Below are 20,818 nucleotides of genomic sequence, written 5' to 3'. Positions count from 1 at the left end.
TTTTAAATGTGCTTTATTAACAACTTTGACTTGACCTTAATGTATGGCAAGAGACTTTTCTACCTGTCAGCCCTTTAAAATAACATTTACTCATTTAAGTACAGAATTAGGTAAGTTTTTTTTTCATTTCACGCAACTTTAGATTTGTACTCTACTCCATCTTAGAGGTAAATATTGTGATTTTTACGCCACTACATTTGTCTGAAGGCTTTAGTAACTTCTCATATTACAATTTTTGACACCCGTTTGACCCCGTGAAAACCACTTATCACCAAATGTGGTGTTTCTCAATGATTTTTGTGATAATGATGTTAACAAGCACTTTTCTGAATTCAAGTTACAAAGGGATTCACGAGACCAGCAAAAAGCCAAAAAAACTGTCAGTCAGAAATCATTAGAATTGAAATGAGATAAAAATGTTGACTGTAGAACCTTAATCTTAGTAGTACAATGTAGTATAATTAATACAATTTGTGAAAGTTTTGTTCATGTCTATACAAACTCTACTGACAGCCTAAAAGTTGGGTTAAAATGTGTCAGATACATGACTGATGCAGAAAAGTTCATATTTATACCTTTTAACACATTTAATTCTCTGCGGACAACCGTAGTAAAGGCCTGAAATGTAAATGTATTTTGATGGTGTGTTGATTTCAGTTCAGCGGGGAGGAAGAGGAGAAAATCATAAGAGCTGTGGGAACTTTCTGCAGTAACCAGCCGTCTGCTCTGGAGCTCATCAAGACCAGGAAGAAGAAGGACCAGAGGTTCAACCTGTTCATGCAGGTGAGAACAACACAGTGACCTCAGTCCAGCACAAGGATGGCAGGTTATTATTAAAGAAACACATGGGGAGGAGAATCTGATGAGCTCATTTTGTAAGACTTCACGTTTTTATAAAAGAGTGTGATTAAATTACAGCGAGTATGAAGATGAACCGTGTAATAAGAGAGAAAATTCATTCAAAAGGTCTCTTTATCTGTAATAAAGACAGTTTAACCTCAAACCCACAAAGTCTGCCAGAAACTTGGGTGTCACGATTGATGACCAACTAAGGTTCAAGGCTCATGTGGCCTCTGTTGCTCGGTCGTGTCGATTACAACATCAGGAAGATCAGACCCTTCCTGTTTGAACATGCAGCACAACTCCTCGTCCAGGCTCCTGTAATATCACCATCGACTACTGCAACTCCTTGCTGGCAGACCTCCCTGCATGCAAGGTCAAACCTCTGCACTGCATGCAAGGTCAAACCTCTGCAGATGACCCACAATGCAGCAGCACGTCCTGTTTTTAACCAGTCAAAAACAGCACATCGCCACGCTGTTCAGATCCATTCACTGGCTTCCAGTTGCTGCAAGCATAAAACTCAAAACTCTGACGCTTGCATTCAAGACTAGAAACAGCTTCCTCCTACCTGAACTCTATCATTCAGGTCTACACTCCCTCCCACTCGCTACGCTCAGCCAACAAAAGGCGCTTGATCCAACCACCACAACAGGGCTGATCCATAGCTAGACTCTTCTCCTCTGTGGTTCCCTGGTGGTGGAACGAGTTACCAAATGCTGTTTTCTCAGTCTTGAAGAAAATGCTAAAAAGCAGCTCTACACTGAATGCCTTTGCACTTCATAGACTGCAAAAAGCAAATAAAAGAAATAAATTCCTATTACCTCCCGCACTGCCTGTAGACACCACAGTCCTATTATCACACCTGAACTTGTTTTATAACACTTATCCAGGTTGTTTTCTCCTGACTAGATCCTTGCTTGTGTTGTATCTACTCTCAGATGTACATCACTTTGGATAAAAACGTCTGCTCAATGAAATTATAGAACTGTAGTTTAGAGAACAGACACCTTATGGGAGTGGTGCTTTTAACTTTGCTGTGGGTGAGAGCAAGTGGTCAAAAAATAGAATTAATATTCAAGTCCCAGGATTTACAGCGACACCGATGGAATAAACAAATGAAGTTGAAAAGAAACTTAAAGTAGGTTTTTAGAATACTGTTAAATACTTTTACAACATTGTTACTGATAAAGACAGAAAGGAGTTGGACTTTGTTGCATCAAATGTACAAAATGTTGATCGACAACAAGCACAGATCTACCAATTCTGGGTTGAGGCTCCATTCACTTTGGTCAAGGTCAGCTCTTCTTCAAAGATAATGCACCTCTTTTTGCACATTTCAAACAGGATACTATTGAGAAAATGTGAAATGCATACCCACTGAACTAGAATAAGTAATTATTATGAATGCAATTGTCATTTTGCTCTGTTATTACTGACATGTATTTATCTCTTTATTATTATTAAACAGTAAAATAACGAGACAAAATCTGTGAAACTCTATATTGTCTGAGCAAAAATTATTATTATTATTATTATTATTATTATTATTATTATTATTATTGTTATGATCAGAAATCCAGCAGAAGTGGGATTAAGAGTACAGTTTTCTTCTAAGACTGTTATGTGTAGTTAAAAAGCAGCTAATATTATTTTGTAATGATTTTTTTTGAAAACTGTCTCGAAGGTCAAGAAGCAAGTTTATGCCTAATTGTATAATGCACAAAAAATGTAATTTGTTGTTAAACACAGAAGGTAAATCTGAAATACCTAACACTGTCCATCCATTAGCTACACTTGCTTTATCCTGCAGAGGGTCGCAGGAGGACACTAGAACCAGGATGACTAAAATCACTGAACCAGGGTTCGAAAAACAATTATAAAGCCTTTTCTGTTAAATGTCAAATTGCCTGAAGTCAAGTGACGAATGTTGATGATGGTGATGAAACTTCTTCGTGCTGATTTAGAGTTTATGCTCTCCAGTTTCACCATTAAATCCCTTCGACTGTATTTTATTTCATCGTGCAACTACAAGAAGACACTGATGTGTGTTAATGCACATGAGCAACTAGAGAAAAAACTCTTTAGAACATTTTGCAGACAACAGAAGATCATCTGTGTCGGACTTGTTTGATTTAAGCAGGACTTAGTGTGTGGTTGGAGCGTGCCAGAGGCAGGACATGATGCTCATCAACATGCTGGTTATAATTCTCTCAACAATGACGTCCTCTGTTCACATTTGGGCTCCATCGGACAGTACATGGACTTTGTATTAAAGAGCTGGCAGGATAAAGCCCGTTTAATATTCGGTCCGGTTTGTTAAGGCATTTTTGTTCTTACATAGAGCCAAGTAATGTCTCGTAAAGTTCAGGAATGCAGTGCAGAAGTGTGTGAAAATGGCTGTAGCCCTTTAAGACCTACCATTGTGCAAGTGCGCCAGAACATATTCGTATATTTTTACTTACTGTAGTGCAATTATTTGGAGTATTTTTATTTGCTTTACATCAATATAACCCTTACATACCAAGTTTTAATAATATGTATTGACAGTAAATTGCTTAAAAATGTAATAAACCTAAAAAGATGAAAATCATTTTCGTTTTTTTTCATACGTATTTCCAAATACAGAAATTACATAGCTGTATCCTTGAAATTTGTAAATGTAAAAAAGTTGTACAATATCCTGTGGTCTCATTATAAAGATTTTTGTTATGTGCGCTTTATTTAGTATTTTTTCAAACCCATAACTGCAACAAAAAAGTGCTCTGAGACATGGTGAATGTGTGAAATATTAGTCTAACTCCCCAGATTTTATATGCAAAAAGAATGATCAATCTGTCTGATCTGGTTTCATTGAAGAATATACAATCATAGTGCTGGTGTTACGCTGGACTCTTTAGGGTTAAAACACAGCAAGTTATGATAAAGATTGGATTTTATCAATCCTGTCAGAAGTTTTTGTGCCAGAAACTTGCTCAGAAAAACCAAATTACTTAACATGAGAATGAATTCAGCAAGAAGTAAATATGACACATTACTGAAATCTATTTAATTAAATTCAGTTCAGTTCAATTGTATTTATATAGTGCAGATTTACAATGCATGTCATCTCACAGCATAGACCTTACAAATTATAAACAGAGAACAGAAAAACCCAACAATCCAACAATAGTCAAAAATAAATCAGCTAAAACAACTCAAAAACAATAAATAAGAAATGATACTGGCAATGATTGTGAGGTAGTAGTGTAGAATCGCACATGATAATGAAGTATCGCACATAAAGTTGAAATATTGCACCAAAAAAATGAAATCCTGCACATTACATTGAAATTTTGTACATGAAAATGAAATATCAAACATGATGCTGAAACTGATATTACACAAACTATTGAGAAAAGTAGCAATGTAAATGAAGCTGATGTTATTGTTCAGATTTAAAAGTTATACAGCTAAAGCCGATTGTCTCCACTAAACATGGCAATTTTGTTGGTGTTACAAGGTTTTTGTACCAATTTGTTTCTATTTTTCACAGGATTTTGTTTTCTTTTGAATTTTGCTTTAACCACAAATTACAGTTAACATTTTTCTCAATTTGTTCATTCAATTGTTTATTTTTTGCATGTTTTTTTAAAGTGAGAACAGGATATAGCCTAAATGCAGAGTGTTAGATCAGTTTATTGTCTAATATGCATGTTATCTGTAGCAGACATTTTACTTGTCAACCCTCTTTATTCCTTATTCTCATTCTTTTTATTGCTTCTCTACAGGAAGCTGAGAGCAACCGTTTGTGTCGCAGGCTGCAGCTTAAAGACATAATTCCTGCAGAAATCCAGAGAATGACCAAGTATCCACTTTTACTGGACAATATCGCTAAATATACAGGTATTAATACAGCTGCATGCATTTTTGCTGCTGTTAATGATAACGGAGTGGGTGATTAATTGATGAAAAGTACAGATTTTTGGTTCATCTTCAAGCAAATGTTGGTTTTATCTTCCCACAGATGATGGTGAGGAGAGAGAGAAGGTGAAGAAAACTGCAGAATGTTGTAAAAAGATCCTGAACCACGTCAACCAGGCGGTCAAAGAGGCAGAAAACAAACAGGTACACACAGAAATATATATATAGGGGTTTAATTCAAGCTGTTCTTTGCAAATTAAAGGTCTTTAATGAGTCGTGTTCTGTGTCAACAGAGGCTGGAGGAGTATCAGCGAAGGTTGGATCTGTCGTCTCTCAAACAGAGTGAAAACCCTCTGATCCTGGAGCTGAAGGTAGGAAACCAGTGTTCTTACTCACGACACTCCCAACATTAAAGATAATGAGGTTAACATCAAATATTTCCGTCCTGTATCCAATTAACAATATCACAATATCTCTCACTACACACTGCTTCTCCACTCATTAACTGTTGGAAATGAATGAAACTGTGTTTTCTGCTGTATTTACAGTTAAAATTGATTTATTTCCTTCAGAATTTGGACCTGACCAAGAGAAAGATGGTTCATGAGGGGCCTCTCTCCTGGAAGGTCAACAAGGACAAGACAATTGGTATGAAGACACATGAAAATAACATAGAGATACAATATAGACTCCACACTAACATGTAAATGAAGAGGAGGATGCGACAAAACATCAACTACAGCAACAGCTGATTTGAGCAGATCACCTAATTTTAGCAAGTGTCTGAACCGTTGCAACTTGAATTGTGACTGAAGTGAATTTAAACAAATAAATTCTTCACAGTGCTACAAGTCAGTGTTGTGTCACTGTTGTCGTCCTTTCAGAGCTGTACACGATCCTCCTGGAGGATATCATGGTTTTACTGCAGAAACAGGACGAGCGTCTGCTGCTCAAGTTTCATGGTAAGAACGTGGTCAGCATCACCGACACCAAGAACATCTTCAGCCCCATCATCAAACTCAACACGGTGCTGGTTCGACCCGTCGCTACTGGTGAGACACACTCACATTCTTTACACACTCCTTAGAAAAAGAGCTGGAACAAGGGAATCTTTTGAGAAAAAATGTCTAAATTTTCATTAGCAAATATTAGTACGCTTTTGTCTAATTATTAGCATTTTAGCATGCAAATGTTAGCATTTAGTTTCACAGAGCTGTGACCAAAGCTCTTGATGTGTTGTTTAAGTCACATTCATTTCAGTGTTTTCTGCACTTTTAATTGAATACTAATCAGGATTTTGGCTTCTCACTGTTAAATAAACATGATCGACTGTGATATTCACATTTACAATGGTTCAGTCATACAAAACAGCCCCACATAGATCTGAATCCGCATTAGAAAAGTTTATTTCAGTCTTTACAGTAATTTTTGTTCATACATCCATCTGAGCTGAGTGGACACTAGTGGATTCTCTGTGAACAGCTGCCTAGCTAGCTTCAATTGTAGCCTGCATTAGAGGTAAACTTCAGTAAACTGAAAAGCAGATGTTTAGAAATTGAGGAATTGTGGGTGTAATTTTACTTATATTTTGCAGTTTAGACATGCAATGAAATCAGATGAAGATGAACGTGATATTAACTCTTATCGTTGATACAAGTCTTTGTACATTTGCAGGAATGTGGCGCAACATAAAATTGAAAGCTCTTTAAAAAAAATGTACACTACCGTTCAAAAGTTTGGGGTCGCCCCAACAATTTCATGATTTCCATGAAAACTCACACTTTTATCCATGTGCTAACATAACTGCACAAGGGTTTTCTAATCATCAATGAGTCTTTCAACACCATTAGCTAACACAATGTAGCATTAGAACACAGGAGTGATGGTTGCTGGAAATGTTCCTCTGTACCCCTATGGAGATATTCCATTAAAAATCAGCCATTTCCAGCTAGAATAGTCATTTACCACATTAACTATGTCTAGACTGGATTTCTGATTAATTTCATGTTATCTTCATTGAAAAAAAATGCTTTTCTTAAAAAAAATAAGGATATTTCTAAGTGACCCCAAACTTTTGAACAGTAGTGTATATAAACACAGTTTGTCTGTAAAGTCAGTTAATAATAGCAATAAATTATTATCATTTTGTCCATCACTGTGCAGCACTAATATGCAACTGACATGTAATGTGAAATAATCACTATTTCAAACTTTGTCCCCATCAGACAACAAGTCTTTCTTCGTTCTGTCCATGTCGGATAACGGAGCTCAGATCTACGAGCTGATGGCTCAGACGGTGTCCGATCAGAGAACGTGAGTCCAAAACAACCAAACGCAACGTCTCGCTGCTTCTTCATGTCGGTTTGATTAGTCTCATCTAGCTGTGTGGCATCTGTTCTTGCAGGTGGCAGTGTCTGATCACTCAGTGTGCTGACGCCATGAAGGCCAAACCTCACAACAGCGACACGCCTGCAGCTCCATCCGAGTGAGTGCATTAACACTACACTCACTAATGTTGTTGTTAAATTATTTGTTTGATTATTATTTCTATATATTTGTTTACAAGATATGTGTCTTTCAGTGCTGAGCGGGATGCTATAGAGATCATCAACCGTGAGATGCCCAAACCGAGCAAAGAGCCGAATGGGGCATCAGGTGGAAGCATCCATTCTACAGGTACAATGAGTGTCTGTCAGTACTAAAAAGATCACTTAATTGATTAAACTGTGATTTTTTACAGTCTAAGAAATATAGTGAAAAAAACAAAGCCATCAAGTGCATTGACACAAACTGCCTTTCTCCATTTATTTTCCTTAGCACAGTTTTTTAATTTGAATATTGAATATTTTACATTGCGTTAAAAGCTATAGTTTAACTCTCTGAACTTTAAAGCTGTGTTATCTTAAAGAAAATTTCAAGATTATACCATTTTTCAGCATCACAAACTGTAAAAACAGAAATAGTTATTGGATTTTTAACTTTCCAATGGTCCCTAAACTGTAAGCTCGTTCTTGAACGTGCAGTGCTATTGGTAAAATTCACCAAATCTATGTTTAAAATCATTATGTTTCATCAAAATCACTTCATTCTACATGTTTTATATGAAAACTGTGATTACAAAAATCTGTTTGCACAAGATACTGTGAAAAAAAAAATTCTGCGCTTCTCAGCACAACTAAGAAGTCAGGAATTCCTGTGACCAACAGTCATGTGACAAAAATTCAGCTGAACTGCAGGCAGTGTTTACACAGAGCAGAGAGGAGACAAATACTGAAACAAATTAGAGACAATAAAATATATTAAATATGTGCAGGATGGCTTGAAAGTGGTATACTGAAGAGCAAATTGGTAACAAACCACTGAAAGATAAATTCAGTATAGTGAAGCATCTTTTGAGAGTTAATGCACAGAACAGTGTTAAAACATGTAGTTTGTAAAAGTTTAAAAGTGTAAATAATTCACCATTTATTTTCAATTTTAATAACACCTGTGGGCATTTGGAAAAATGTTGTATATTGATAATATTTTCAATTTCTATGAAATACGCACTCAAGGTAAATCTATTTTTGTTTAGATTTTTCATTCCCTATGGCATTGTACCTTTTGTTATGCTGCATATAAGACATTTCTTAGTTGTTTTTATTGCTAGCCATGGTTGTGCTGTTTCCATTGAGGTGCAGGACTTTATATTGCAAGCAATAGAGCCCATAGTGTGGCAGGAACAAAAGAAAAAAGGAAATGCTAGGGGTTCCGAGGGTTAAATATGTTTTTTGGCAATATATCATCGAAGGTACTTTATTAACTTTTGTATTTAAATGTCAATACTACTTCTTCTTCAGACATTCAAGCTCCAACAACGAGCCTCAACCCCTTTGACAGCTTGAAATCAGAAGACGAGGAAGAGGAGCTGGCTGCAGCAGACAGGCCGGAGGAAGACGAGGAGGATGAAGATGTGGATGAAGCAGAGCTGGAAGCCTTCCTGGACGGGCAGCTGGCAGACAGACTCCTGCAGGAAGGATCCCGTCAGGGCATCGCCATCGAAAACGAAGAGCTCAATGCATTCGGCCTGCCCTCTAAAGCCGACGACGCTCTAAGGACACGTAATTGTCACATATTTACTTATTTTTGTGTATTTTTTTTGATTATTTTTGTGATAGTTTGAGGTAGTTTTAGAACAATCAGAGCCCATTCTGTTGCTTTTACATCTTAACACTTTTTTGTCTTGTTTTAGTGTCGATGCTGAAGCAGGCTCTGTTCACCCACATGCTGAGCAGAGAAGCCGAGGAGGATAAAGACGAGTCAGAGGAGAACAAGCAGAGTGAGCTGAGCGCCTGTTTGCCTGGAAGTCAGGAGGAACCTTCTGCTGCATGCGACGAGAGCCGAGCATCTGAGGGTTTGCAGAAAGACGACCTGCAGCTGCCAGACACGACTGCACGCAACAGTAACGGTCAGGGTCTGCTTACGTGGGGCGGCTGTGGCTCAGGTAGTAGAGCGGGTCGTCCAATGATCGAAGGGTCGGCGGTTCGATTCCTGCTCTGTCCTAGTCATGGGCAAGACACTTTACCCACCTTGCCTCCAGTGCTGCTACTCACACGGGTGTCTGAATGCGTGTGAATGCTGGTGGTGGTCGGAGGGACCGCAGGATTGGCAGCCACGCTTCCGTCAGTCTGCCCCAGGGCAGCTGTGGCTACAAATGTAGTTTACCACCACCGAGTGAGAATGTGTGAGTGAATGAATAATGGATTCATTGTGAAGCGCTTTGAGTACCTTGAAAAGCGCTATATAAATCTAATCCATTATTATTATTATTATTATTATTATTATTATTATTATTATTACGTATTAAAAACCGGAAAGTCTTTCTCGAACCTCCTAACCTGATCTGCTTCTCCATCCAGGCGGTTTCACGGTTCTGGATTGTGGTGGAGGATCTGAGGAGAGCAGCACAGAGGATGACGTCGGAGGCGACATGGGGATCGACATGAGGAAGCTGCTGTCCTCATCCTCGCAGACGGGAAGCGGCGGACCCGACCTCAGCCGGCAGCTCATGACCCACCTGCGCCTCCTACAGGCCGACCTGCAGTATCTGAAGGTACTGCAGCATCCAAGGACTTCAGAGCTGCTTTCTCACAATAAAACGTTTACAAAATCTGCATGTGGTGGGAAATCTTAGCTGGAGGAAGTCGGTCTTATGCTATTAAATCAAAAATAGTGTCGTTTGTTTGGTGCAGTGGTTCTCAATAACTTTGCATATATGTATATATATATCAGAGGTGTCAAACTCATTTCAGTCCAGGATCCACATTCAGCCCAGTTTGATATCCAGTGGACCGAACCAGTAAAATCAGAGCAATAACAACCTATAAATAACCACAACTCCAGCTTTTTTCTCTTTGTTTTCGTTCAAAAAACTACATTCTGAAAATGTTCACATTTGATGAACTATCTTTTTACAAAACATGAACACCCTGAAGTTTCTTTACAAAAGCAATTTCAGTTTCAACAATATTATGCCTCAGTTGATCATTTCACAGTTTATCTACAAAGGAACACATTTATTCACAGGTATCTGGAACTGGATATAAAACCGCAAAGGTTCAGAGATAATCTACAAGAGGCTGAAACAAAAATTCCTACCACCCCCAGATGTCCAAAAAAAACCCTTTTAATGCTGTTTTTTTTAAAAGTAGCAGCCAAACTTAAACTTGGAACTTTTTGATTGCAACTCATGATAGATAGACAGACAGACAGACAGACAGACAGACAGACAGACAGACCGACCGACCGACCGACCGACATTTGCACATTTGGCAGACAAAGCAGCAAAGTAATGCAGTGCACATACTGACAGTGTAATACTAAAACACAATACAGGTAAAAGCTAAGAACCAAAATCACTAAAGACAGTTGAGAGCAATCCTAAAAGATACATGAATAATAATGATAATAAATAATTATAAAAGCAGAATAGAAAAGTGCATTAAAATGTGAATTGTATTGATTACTGTGACTAAGACTAAGTCTGTAATTGACTGTCCCCAAAATTTACTCTGCTCCCAAGTAATAATTAATAAATAATAATAAAGAAACCATGGGAATATCTTCAACATTAAGTAAATGAACCAATTTTTTACCTTTAATCAATAATAATATCAATGTATCTTCCATAGAAGGCCACCATTGATCTAATACTTGCTTGTTTATAGCTAGATTGCTATTCTCCAGGTATATTTCCTCCACTATATACAGTAAAGCTACATAAAGAGAACATCCTTATGTTTTCTTGACTCGTATCGATTCCTACATTTAATCACGAGTCACACTTGTTTTGTTTTTTGTAACTGTATGTTTCACTCAGTGAGTTTTTTGTGCTGATCTACTTCCAGGACGTTGAGATAAAGTACAACGAACTGCGGCAAATGCACAGTGACGCAGCAGCTACTGACTCAGATGACAACAACGGTGCGTTTCCATTTGGATCCACTTCACATTAACACACTTTCATGCTCTGCATTTCCAACTCTCCGTCTGGTATGTTTCAGATGGGATTCAGTGATGACAGACTTCCTGCTCTCTCAGTTGTACGAGCCAAGTTCCACATTACTGCACGATCACCTTCTTCTGGCTCCATCTTCGACTGTTTGACTCTCAGTAATGGAAGCTTAACGTCTGATCTCAGGCTTGTATCAGTGGAAGGTGATCAGGACTGTTCCACTAGAAACTCCTTCAACCAGTAGGAGCAGAGGAGACATATCATGGAAGAACCCATGGACCTTTTTGGTTTTTTTGCTACGATAATACTCAACTGCATAAATTATCTGAAACACTGGATATATAAAATGGAAAAAAGGGCAAGTGGAGTGTTTGAGGTCACACAGATGTAAAGCAGGGAAGTGTTAGGACACATAACAGTACAAGAGAGAGACTGTTTTGTTCAGCACTTGATGTAAAAAAAAAGAAGTCTATATATGCTTAAAGATAGAATAGAAATTAAAGTGCTGGATATCAACCCAAAAAGGTTCAGAGATAATCTACAAGAGGCTGTAACAACCAATCCTACCATCTCCAAATGTCAAGAAAAGCCAATTGTTGGTTTTTAGGCACGTTTTGCATAAAAACTGGAAGCAGGAGGACAGCTAGCCTGAGTCTGTTTGAAGTATCGACCATAATATGCTATGTTATGTTGGTATTTTATCTGGGGCTTTGGTTTGGCCAGCTGACCAATCGAGAGCAAAGTGGGCTTTTCAGGAGGGAGGCCTTAAAGAGACAGGAACGAGAACAGATTGTTTCAAACTGTAAGAAGACATGCAGCAGTAAGATCTGATATTCGAGAAATAATGTGTTATCTTGAACTGTAAAGCATGTAAACATATACTAGTGGACCCCCAAGATAGAATTAGACACCTGTAAACGTACACTAAATGGGCTCTTTAAATCATCCACTAACAGAAATGCAAAAAAATAGAACATTTGTGGTTCTATGTGGAGTTAGGTGCAGCAGGTTGGACACAATCATGTCTATGCAGAAAACAAAACCTGTGTTTAGTTCCGCACAACACAAATTTTGTCTTTTCTCTTTCTGTTTTGTGTTAGGAAATGAGTTGTTAATTTTTAGTGGGCTTTAAAGGTGCTGGCAGGCTAGCTGTTTCTCCCTGCTTTCTCCCTTTATGCTAAGCTAAGCTTGCAGTTAACGCACAGATGTGACATTATGCTGCATCGACATGATATCGGCAGAGCAGGAAGACCAAGTAAACTCCACTTACTCTGATTTTAAACCAATTAAATATTAATTTATTATAAATGACCTTTTTATTGTTGTTAGAATGTGTAGCAGGTTTTTAACAAGTGACACCAGATACAAACAAACAGCATAAAGTTCCTTTTAAAGTGGCTTAAGTGATCATATTAGTTCTATTCCTGGATTTTATTCAGAGACGACAACTTTGCAGGCACGATGCTTGCAGTTTAGGCCTTCAGAAATTTGTTGTTGGAGGCAAACGTTTACAACTGCCACAATCTGAATGACGTGGATTAATATAAAACTCCTCTTCGCACTCTGACAAAGGAAGAAAATAAGCAAATTTCTCACTAAAACGAACTTTGGTCAAAACAGACTTTTTTTGGTCAGGCTTTTGAGCTAAACACTGTTTCTTCAGGGACTGGTCACCAATTTTCTGCAGCCTTTTGACACCTCCAGCTGTCTTTCTCTTAGTTAAAAAAATAGCATATGAATGCAGTATTAACTGACTTAAAAGTCTCAGATTTTGAACTTCTTAAAGCACTTGAATGTAGTATTATAAAGCAAACATATAAACGCTACAATGAGGAAAACCTAGGTTCAAATCAGTGCAGAAATCTGATCTACTCTGTCTGCAGATGAGCAGTTTTCACCCAAAATATTCTGCTAACTGTTAAAAACCATTGCAGTTGGAGGTAAAACCGAATTAGTCTGACTCTGTGTAGCAACCGAACAGACACTGAAAATACTGAAACAGCATTGTCTTAATAATAAACTCATTTTACCGAAGCTCTCTGCAGGTAGAACAGCAAAAACAAAAGCTATTATTCTGATTTTTAATGATGTCCTTGCAGCTACAGACACAACTTTTCAGAATGTGTTTGTCAGAAATCTATCTGTATTTCAGACCTTTTCCTACTTAATAGGGTGCACAATAATATGTGTGACTGATGACTCTGAGTCTAGGATTTGTAGATCCTCTACACAAATCGAGTTACGTTTAGTTTTCAGAGCCACAAAAAAATCGCTCATCAGACGCCTGCACTTCACTTTCATGGTTGGACTGCAAAGACTCGTATTCACTGGCCGCAGGACTGCACAGATGACAGTGTGGCTCTGATTTCTATTGAATTTTAAGAAAAATGTAGATGAGAACGATTATTATGGACTGTTTTCAAAGTAAAGACACATGATGTACAATGACTGCATATCAAAAGTTTGTGGTTCTACTTGCCCTGTTACTTTTCACACCATGCAATCATGTAACATTTTAACACAAACTACTTAAAAAGAGGATAAAGTATCCAGCAGTATTAATCTGTTCTGTAAATGTAATATTCTTATTGCATTGTTATTAACCCTGTTAATGTGTTTGCTCACACAAGTGGCTCCTTTTTCTTGAAAAATGAAAGAAAATACTGACAAAAGTGTCATTTTGTTGCAGTTGCTCCTGGGTGGGGGGAGTTGGGCTCGATGGTATTTGCCTTTTCTTCAAATAGTATTTAATGAATAATCCAAACTGAACACTTACCTTCTGTTATGAGCTGTTTGCACGTCCTGAAAATTCAGTTTCCTTAAAAAAACACATTAGAAGGTCTTCATAAAATTCATTCATAAAAGCCTTGAACGTTTTCTCTTACCTGCATTCGTTGTATTTATAAAATGTTTTTTGATTCCAAATGCAAGTTTTAGTCGGTAACATCAGACCTTTAGCAAATATGGTCACTGCTGGTTGCTGGAAGAGTGATGAAGCTTGTTGTCTTTTTGTGGGTAAGTATCAATTCTAGCCCAAACTTTAATTACATTACTTAATCATTTTTATTGGGTATCCATGCAACTGACCCAGGTCCAAGTTGCATTAATGTGATTAATTACATCATTATAATTCATTATTCAGACACTCGAGCATTCTTTTAAAGTACTTCTCAGCAATAATGGTTAAACATATTAATACTTTATTTATGAGCAACTTTATGGAAGTGCAACACTAAATCACTGGATTACAACCTTAAAAGTTCCACAATCCAAGCTCAGTTTCACACAAACTTTTGAATACGTTGTCAAATAGTTTGAGACACCAATACTTATGGAAATCAGTAAATCTGAAAATATTGTACCTCTGGTGGCAAGTTACTGGTGAGTATTGGTTGTGATGGAGTTTTGGGTTTTTAGGCAGCCTTTCTTCTCTTCACTAACTGCATTCAATGAAAAATACCATTCATTAAAAAAAAAAAAAAAAAAAAGCAGATCATTAGATTTCAAAATAAACTTGACTTGGTGGATAAAATGGAAAGATTGGTGCAAAATGGGGATAAGCAACACCAGCTGTCTCATTTAAGGCTGGATTGCAGGACTTTTATTCTTTACTTTTTGTAGGACTGTTGACATAAAACGCTGATGTCACCTGCAGGAAGTGGAGGCTGCTTTAGGGTGACCTGAACCTTTGTGCATATGTTCCAAGCACAAGAACCGCCACTGTAGAAGCTCCTTCAAAGCTGTTTACAAGGGAGAGTAAAGTACCTCCACCAGCTTAGGTACTTCTGACCTATATGGGGTTCTTAAACTTCGAGAGACAACATGCTCCATCTTGATGTCCTCGAGGAGTTTTGTCCTCTCAAACATCACCAAGAACAGCTTAACATTCAGCTCATAGGCTAATTTAACAAGCGTCCATTATTCCATTTTATAGAACTATGTCCAGTAACTGTTATTGGTTGCTGTTTTGGTGCACTCGAAGTTGACAGTGCCACCAAAGTTGTGGGATATGACAATGCAGTGGAGACGGAAAGGCTGAAGGGGCTGATTAAAAGACGATCCTGTAGACATTAATGATACCTCAACCCTGTCCCAACCTACAGCACTGGAGAGACACCTAAAAATGAATGTCACAATGGTGCCTCAGTGCTAGAAGAGCCTGGATTTGAATCTTCTGGTTGGCTTCTGTGTGGATTTCGTATGTTCTCCCATTTCCTTTGGCAGCTTTCCTCTCACAGTCCAAATACATGCATACTAAGTTATTGGTGATTCTAAATTGGCTGTAGGTGTAAGTGTCCATGGTTTTCTGTCTTTCTCTGCGTTAGCCCTGTGATTGACTTGTCCAGGATGTACTCAGCTTTTCACCCAGTGTCAGCTGGGATAGACTGCAGCCCCCAGCGACCCCCCCACAGGATAAGCAGGGATGGATGGTTAAGCCAATCAGTTTACTGGAGTTTTAAATCTGGTGTCTGTGGCCACATTCCCACAATGCTGAGGATAGGTTTTATATCAAACAGGAGAGATTGTTGGCCAGAGTGGAAGAGGGCTGTTTTCCAAATCATAATTGTTTTTGTTTTGCTTTTGGAACTAATTGTACTTGCCCTTAAATAGTGCTTAGTGTTGCATGGATACGACTGGGATATGCTGCTTTGTCACTGTTGAAATTGCACCTTAAATTGGACAATCTTGTTCTTTTATCCATCTGCTGTATGCAATAAGCCATCCACGATCTATGAGCTCTCTGCTATTTAAACTTGTCTATATTTGTGTGAGACACTGTAGTGGTACAATCTCAATAATCATTATGTGTGATCTTAATAAGTATCATAATCATTATGTGTGATCCTAATAAGTATCATCAATGTCAATGATCTACAATATTTAACCATTAAAATGATTTACAATATTTAACCATTAATCAGTTATTTAGTTATTAATATAGAAGGTCCAGGTGGTTAGAGTCCCCTGGCCTGACTAGGGAGCCCACAAAGGAATAGGAGCCGGCGGGGGAAAACTTGTGTTGGGTTAATAATGTGCTCTGTGCTTTGTGTGGGAGGTAGTTATTGGTAGTGTCTCAGGTCAGAAAGAAGGAAATTAGAGCTACACTGTGAATCTCTGCGGAAACCTAGCGGTGAGAACGTAAGCAGAGTGAAACAGAGCGGCTCGTGGTGTTTACACCGATTTCTGGACACTGACCTTGACTGGACCAGTGGCTCGGGTGAACTCCATACACACTGGTTGGCTACCAAGTGGGTAGGAAGTAAGTATGGAGGGAGAATTTGATAGGGAGTGTCAGGAGAAGGGAGGATGCTCAGATAAAACTGTCAAGGAGCAATGGGAGAAGGCACTAGGCCAGCTGCTCAGTGGGATTGGAAAAATAAATAAATAAAAAAGAACAGAGAAAAACATATGAAACCCAGCACCAAGCTCGGAAAGATGAGGGAATTATAGAAGAGGAAAAATAAATAAATAAATAAATTAAATTAAATTAAATTAAATTAAATTTAAAAAAAGGGCTGCACAGTGGTGTAGTGGTTAGCACTTTCGCCTTGCAGCGAGAAGGTCCCTGGTTCGCGTCCCGGCTTTCCCGGGATCTTTCTGCATGGAGTTTGCATGTTCTCCCTGTGCATGCGTGGGTTCTCTCCGGGTACTCCGGCTTCCTCCCACAGTCCAAAAATATGCTGAGGTTAATTGATCATTCTAAATTGCCCGTAGGTGTGAATGTGAGAGTGATTGTTTGTCTATATATGTAGCCCTGCGACAGACTGGCGACCTGTCTAGGGTGTCCCCTGCCTTCGCCCGAGTCAGCTGGGATAGGCTCCAGCCCCGCCCGTGACCCTAATGAGGATTAAGCGGTGTATAGATAATGGATGGATGGATGGATAAATTTAAAAAAGCCTCAACAAAACACTGAGTGACCTGGAACATAAACTAATTGAAAAGAACTGCGAGGCCTAAAAGAAAACTCCCCCAAAGGCCTGCTAATGACCAGAGTACACAAAAACAGGTAGGAGAGCTGGAAGATAAAAGGAGAAGAATACACAACATGGCCATTCCATGTAGCGCAATATTGGGAATTAAGTGGCTGAACTCACAGAATTTAAAAACAGCAGCCTTAGTTACACTCAGGCCTTAGACATAGAAAAAACCACTACAGCCCACAGCACCACTATACCCATCCTTAAAAGACAAAAAAAACTCTGCCATGCTACCAGATGCCTCTATACCAGGGAAGGGGGGATTAATAGAAGTAAAAGAGGTAGGAGAGGATGAGGCAGAACAGGTTAAATCAGATCTCACAGAACAAGCGGCAGGAGAACAACACAGGGAGGACAGTTAAAGAAAGAACTGACAGAGGCAGAGAGGAGCGATAGAAAGATGGAGGAGGTATTAAGAGAAGCCAGTAAGAAATATGAGAAGGTGCAGAAAGAACAGGAGAGAAGTGAGTGCTCTGATATACAGTGTAGCACTGGAAACAGAGGCAGGAAGCAGCCGCAGGACACACACACACACGACGTACACATACACATACAAACACATCACACACCTCATACACAATCTTGACACATTTAGCTTATATTTATGAGTATTTTGATTTATGAAGTTTTACTAGGTGTGTTGCTGTATAGTGATTCACACATTGCGTCACTGTGTTCATTTGAGTTGCGCTGATCTGAGGAATAGGAGGGTCTCGAACATCGTTCCCACGGTGTGAATGGAACGAATAAATGATGAATTAGACCAGATCAGTTAGAGGGATGCAACTGCTTACACACACACACACACACACACACACACACACACACACACACACACACACACACACTAGCACATTCATCACTTCTTCTCAGAGTAATAGATGAATTTTGGGTGAGAAAGGAGAGAGAGGTGAGACAGTTGGCTGAAGAGGTAGGAGTAGGATGCAAAGGAGAGGGAGATTGAAAGATGGGGTGAAAACCCTTAATCTTAGTTTACCTCTTCTGCGGAAGGGAGGCAGAATAACGTACCAACTGTTTTCTTTCACAGACGTGAGCAGTATTGTGGGAAACATGCCTCCCCCATGTGAGGGAGGAGGAAGCTGGATGGGTGAATTTTAGAGGCTCATTCAGGGCCACACATTTTATTTTTGATTTTAAAGCACTTCTGGTTAGATAAATTTCAGGTTGGGACACAGACTAAATTGAACAAGCAGCTGGTGTTAGACATCTTCCTGGTGATGTCTTATCTTCTGTTAATGAAAGAGCAATTGGCAAAGTTATGAGAGATAAATATCCTATTTCAGCTGAAGCTTTTCATGCACTCACATTTATTGTTAAACTTGATGAAAATGCTTTAGTGTTTCTGAATAGGTGCAAAAGTGAGTGGATGAGTGTGACAGGGCCACACCCCAACCCATCTCAACTGCACACTTCACTGTTTAGACAGGCTGTATTGAAGGGAGTTCCTCCGGCTGTTAAAGAGGCCATGGAAGGAAATCCAAACATTTCTGGGTGCACTGGTGAAGCGTGGGAGAGACATTCCTCTCATCACATGTGTAGAGCACAAATCAAAACCAACAAAGAGAAACCTGAGGTGGAGAGTCAACAGGTGCACCTTTTAAAATTACAATTGGATAATGCTAGACATGAAGTGAATGATGCAAAGAAACAAATTAAACTAATGAAACAAATGATACAGCAGGAACAGCAACCGGCACCTCCATACACTCCTCCTCTACCCATCCAATATTATCCTCAGCCTCCACCTCCACAACAATATGGTGGACGGGGTTATTATGGGGGGGCTCTGGGGAGGGGTAGGGACGGGGGAGGATTCCGGGGATGAGGCGGGGTGCTGGGAGTGTGCCATGGGTGTGGACAGCCTGGACATTGGTGAAGGGACTGCCCCACCAATCTGCCCACACAACAGGGACAGCCATTGATGCAGCAGGCAGCTGCTAGAGGGAGAGGAGGACACCAGGCAGCTCGTGGAGTGCAACTGAGAGCTGCCTTTTCTTGTGGATACGGGGGTGACGTATTCCACATTGAACTGTGGTGTTGATCCTGCTTACTTCTCTTCCTTGACTGTTGAAGTAACCGGTTTCTATGGGGTGTCCAGTCAGCTGTGGCTTCGCTGGCTGTGAAATATTAATACGCATGTTCCAAACAATCTCCCACCAATCTCATGGGACGATTCAGTTGGGAGCTTCGGTGCTGTGTTCTCATAGGCAAGCAGTGAACTGTTCCCTGCATGGGCCTGTCTCTCATGGCAGGATGATGTTTTGCACCGACACATCACCAAGCGCACCGGGACAGTGGGCTGACATCCGTTGGGTTCTGTTACAACCTGAGACTCCTGAACACACTGGTTTGCTCTCTGCATTTACTGCCTGGAAACCATGGATCTCTCTCCTTGCCGCCTATACTCCCCCTGCTGACCCCCTCCATCTGACCCTGTATTGTGATCGGCTCTTTGATAATGTCCATAGAGACAGGTTTGCTGGATGGCAGGAAACACAAACGTGGTCTATGAATTTAAAATGCATTTATGTGGGACAGGAGTGAGTGGCTGGAGATGCTGTGCTGACACCTGCACAGGCAGTGACATGAAATGAGTCATGAAACTGTACCACACATCACACCCGTAGTGCATGCTAATCCTCAGGCTAAGGACTTAGCTCCCATGGTTAAAAAATTGGCAGAGGAGAAGGATTGGGGTCCCACACACAAATTAAACAGGTTGAGTATTCCCACACACAAGCTCTGTATGTTGCATTCACATTGAAATTTGTGGAGAGCTCCTGATGGATCACGGATAAATAGACAGGAATCATGGGAGAGAATAAACTGATCATGACTCTGCCAAAGCCATGTTGAACTCTCTTTCAACTGTTTTGTGGTCCAAAGGACCAACGGATATAGGTTTTTGTGCTCACCTCTCTCCCATCTCTTTTCAGATCTCTGACAGTAACCCTATTTGGCAACGTCAGTATGCACACAAGCCTGCTGTGAAGGAGGGCATTGCTGACACCATGGAAGGTTTGTTACAGGGAGGAGTGTTGGAGGAGTCCTGCTCCCTCTGGAACACACCTATTTTGCCAGTAGAAGAACAAAACACTGGCGAATACAGAATGGCACGTGATCTGTGTAATGTTCTGTCTTCTGTTATTCAAGAAGTCATGCATGAACATTTGTGCTGCTAGCTTCTACGAGCAGCAAGCTATTTATTTTAACCGTCAACAACGTAGTCTCAGCTCCACAACAAAGCATTCTTGTTCGTTTATCTAACTCATAACACACTTAAGGCTATACTGCCAACTAGTGGTCACTTGATAGTACTGCTATCATTACATCTCCCTTCCAAAGTTTTAACAACAATACATATTTTATAACAATGTTTTAACTCATTCATTTTACTTTGTTTTACATCTTCATGTTTTTCCTTTTTTTTTTTTTTTTTTTAACAAATAAACACTGCAAGTGCAAATTCACGTACCTTTTACCAAAATGCATAACAAATAACAAGGTACCCTTTTTTCATAACAAACATTAAGCATTTTCAATAAGTCTGTCAGGTGGTTTTCTAGCTCTTGTCGACCTCCTA

The 20,818-nt window shown here is 39.4% G+C and overlaps 1 protein-coding gene across 3 annotated transcripts in view; it reads left to right on the top strand.

The window, feature by feature from the left end:
• arhgef12b (Rho guanine nucleotide exchange factor (GEF) 12b) overlaps positions 1–14,120 on the top strand; it is a 63,143-nt gene extending 49,023 nt beyond the window's left edge. For all 3 annotated transcript variants that reach the window (XM_023273630.3, XM_023273629.3, XM_055017375.1), the window contains 14 exons: positions 658–783; positions 4,611–4,725; positions 4,847–4,947; positions 5,037–5,114; positions 5,316–5,391; positions 5,628–5,795; positions 6,969–7,056; positions 7,148–7,228; positions 7,325–7,419; positions 8,583–8,843; positions 8,975–9,190; positions 9,642–9,835; positions 11,130–11,205; positions 11,286–14,120. In XM_023273630.3, the coding sequence (XP_023129398.2) occupies positions 658–783; positions 4,611–4,725; positions 4,847–4,947; positions 5,037–5,114; positions 5,316–5,391; positions 5,628–5,795; positions 6,969–7,056; positions 7,148–7,228; positions 7,325–7,419; positions 8,583–8,843; positions 8,975–9,190; positions 9,642–9,835; positions 11,130–11,205; positions 11,286–11,299 (1,689 nt within the window). In that variant the 3' untranslated portion in view covers positions 11,300–14,120. The remainder of the gene's footprint in view (positions 1–657; positions 784–4,610; positions 4,726–4,846; positions 4,948–5,036; positions 5,115–5,315; positions 5,392–5,627; positions 5,796–6,968; positions 7,057–7,147; positions 7,229–7,324; positions 7,420–8,582; positions 8,844–8,974; positions 9,191–9,641; positions 9,836–11,129; positions 11,206–11,285) is intronic.
• The last annotated feature ends 6,698 nt before the right edge of the window (positions 14,121–20,818 follow it).

The sequence above is a fragment of the Amphiprion ocellaris genome, chromosome 14 (assembly GCF_022539595.1).
Source record: "Amphiprion ocellaris isolate individual 3 ecotype Okinawa chromosome 14, ASM2253959v1, whole genome shotgun sequence".
Lineage (NCBI taxonomy): Eukaryota > Metazoa > Chordata > Actinopteri > Pomacentridae > Amphiprion > Amphiprion ocellaris.
Note: the sequence above shows the minus strand (reverse complement) of the source record. Positions and strands in the feature narration are given on the sequence as shown.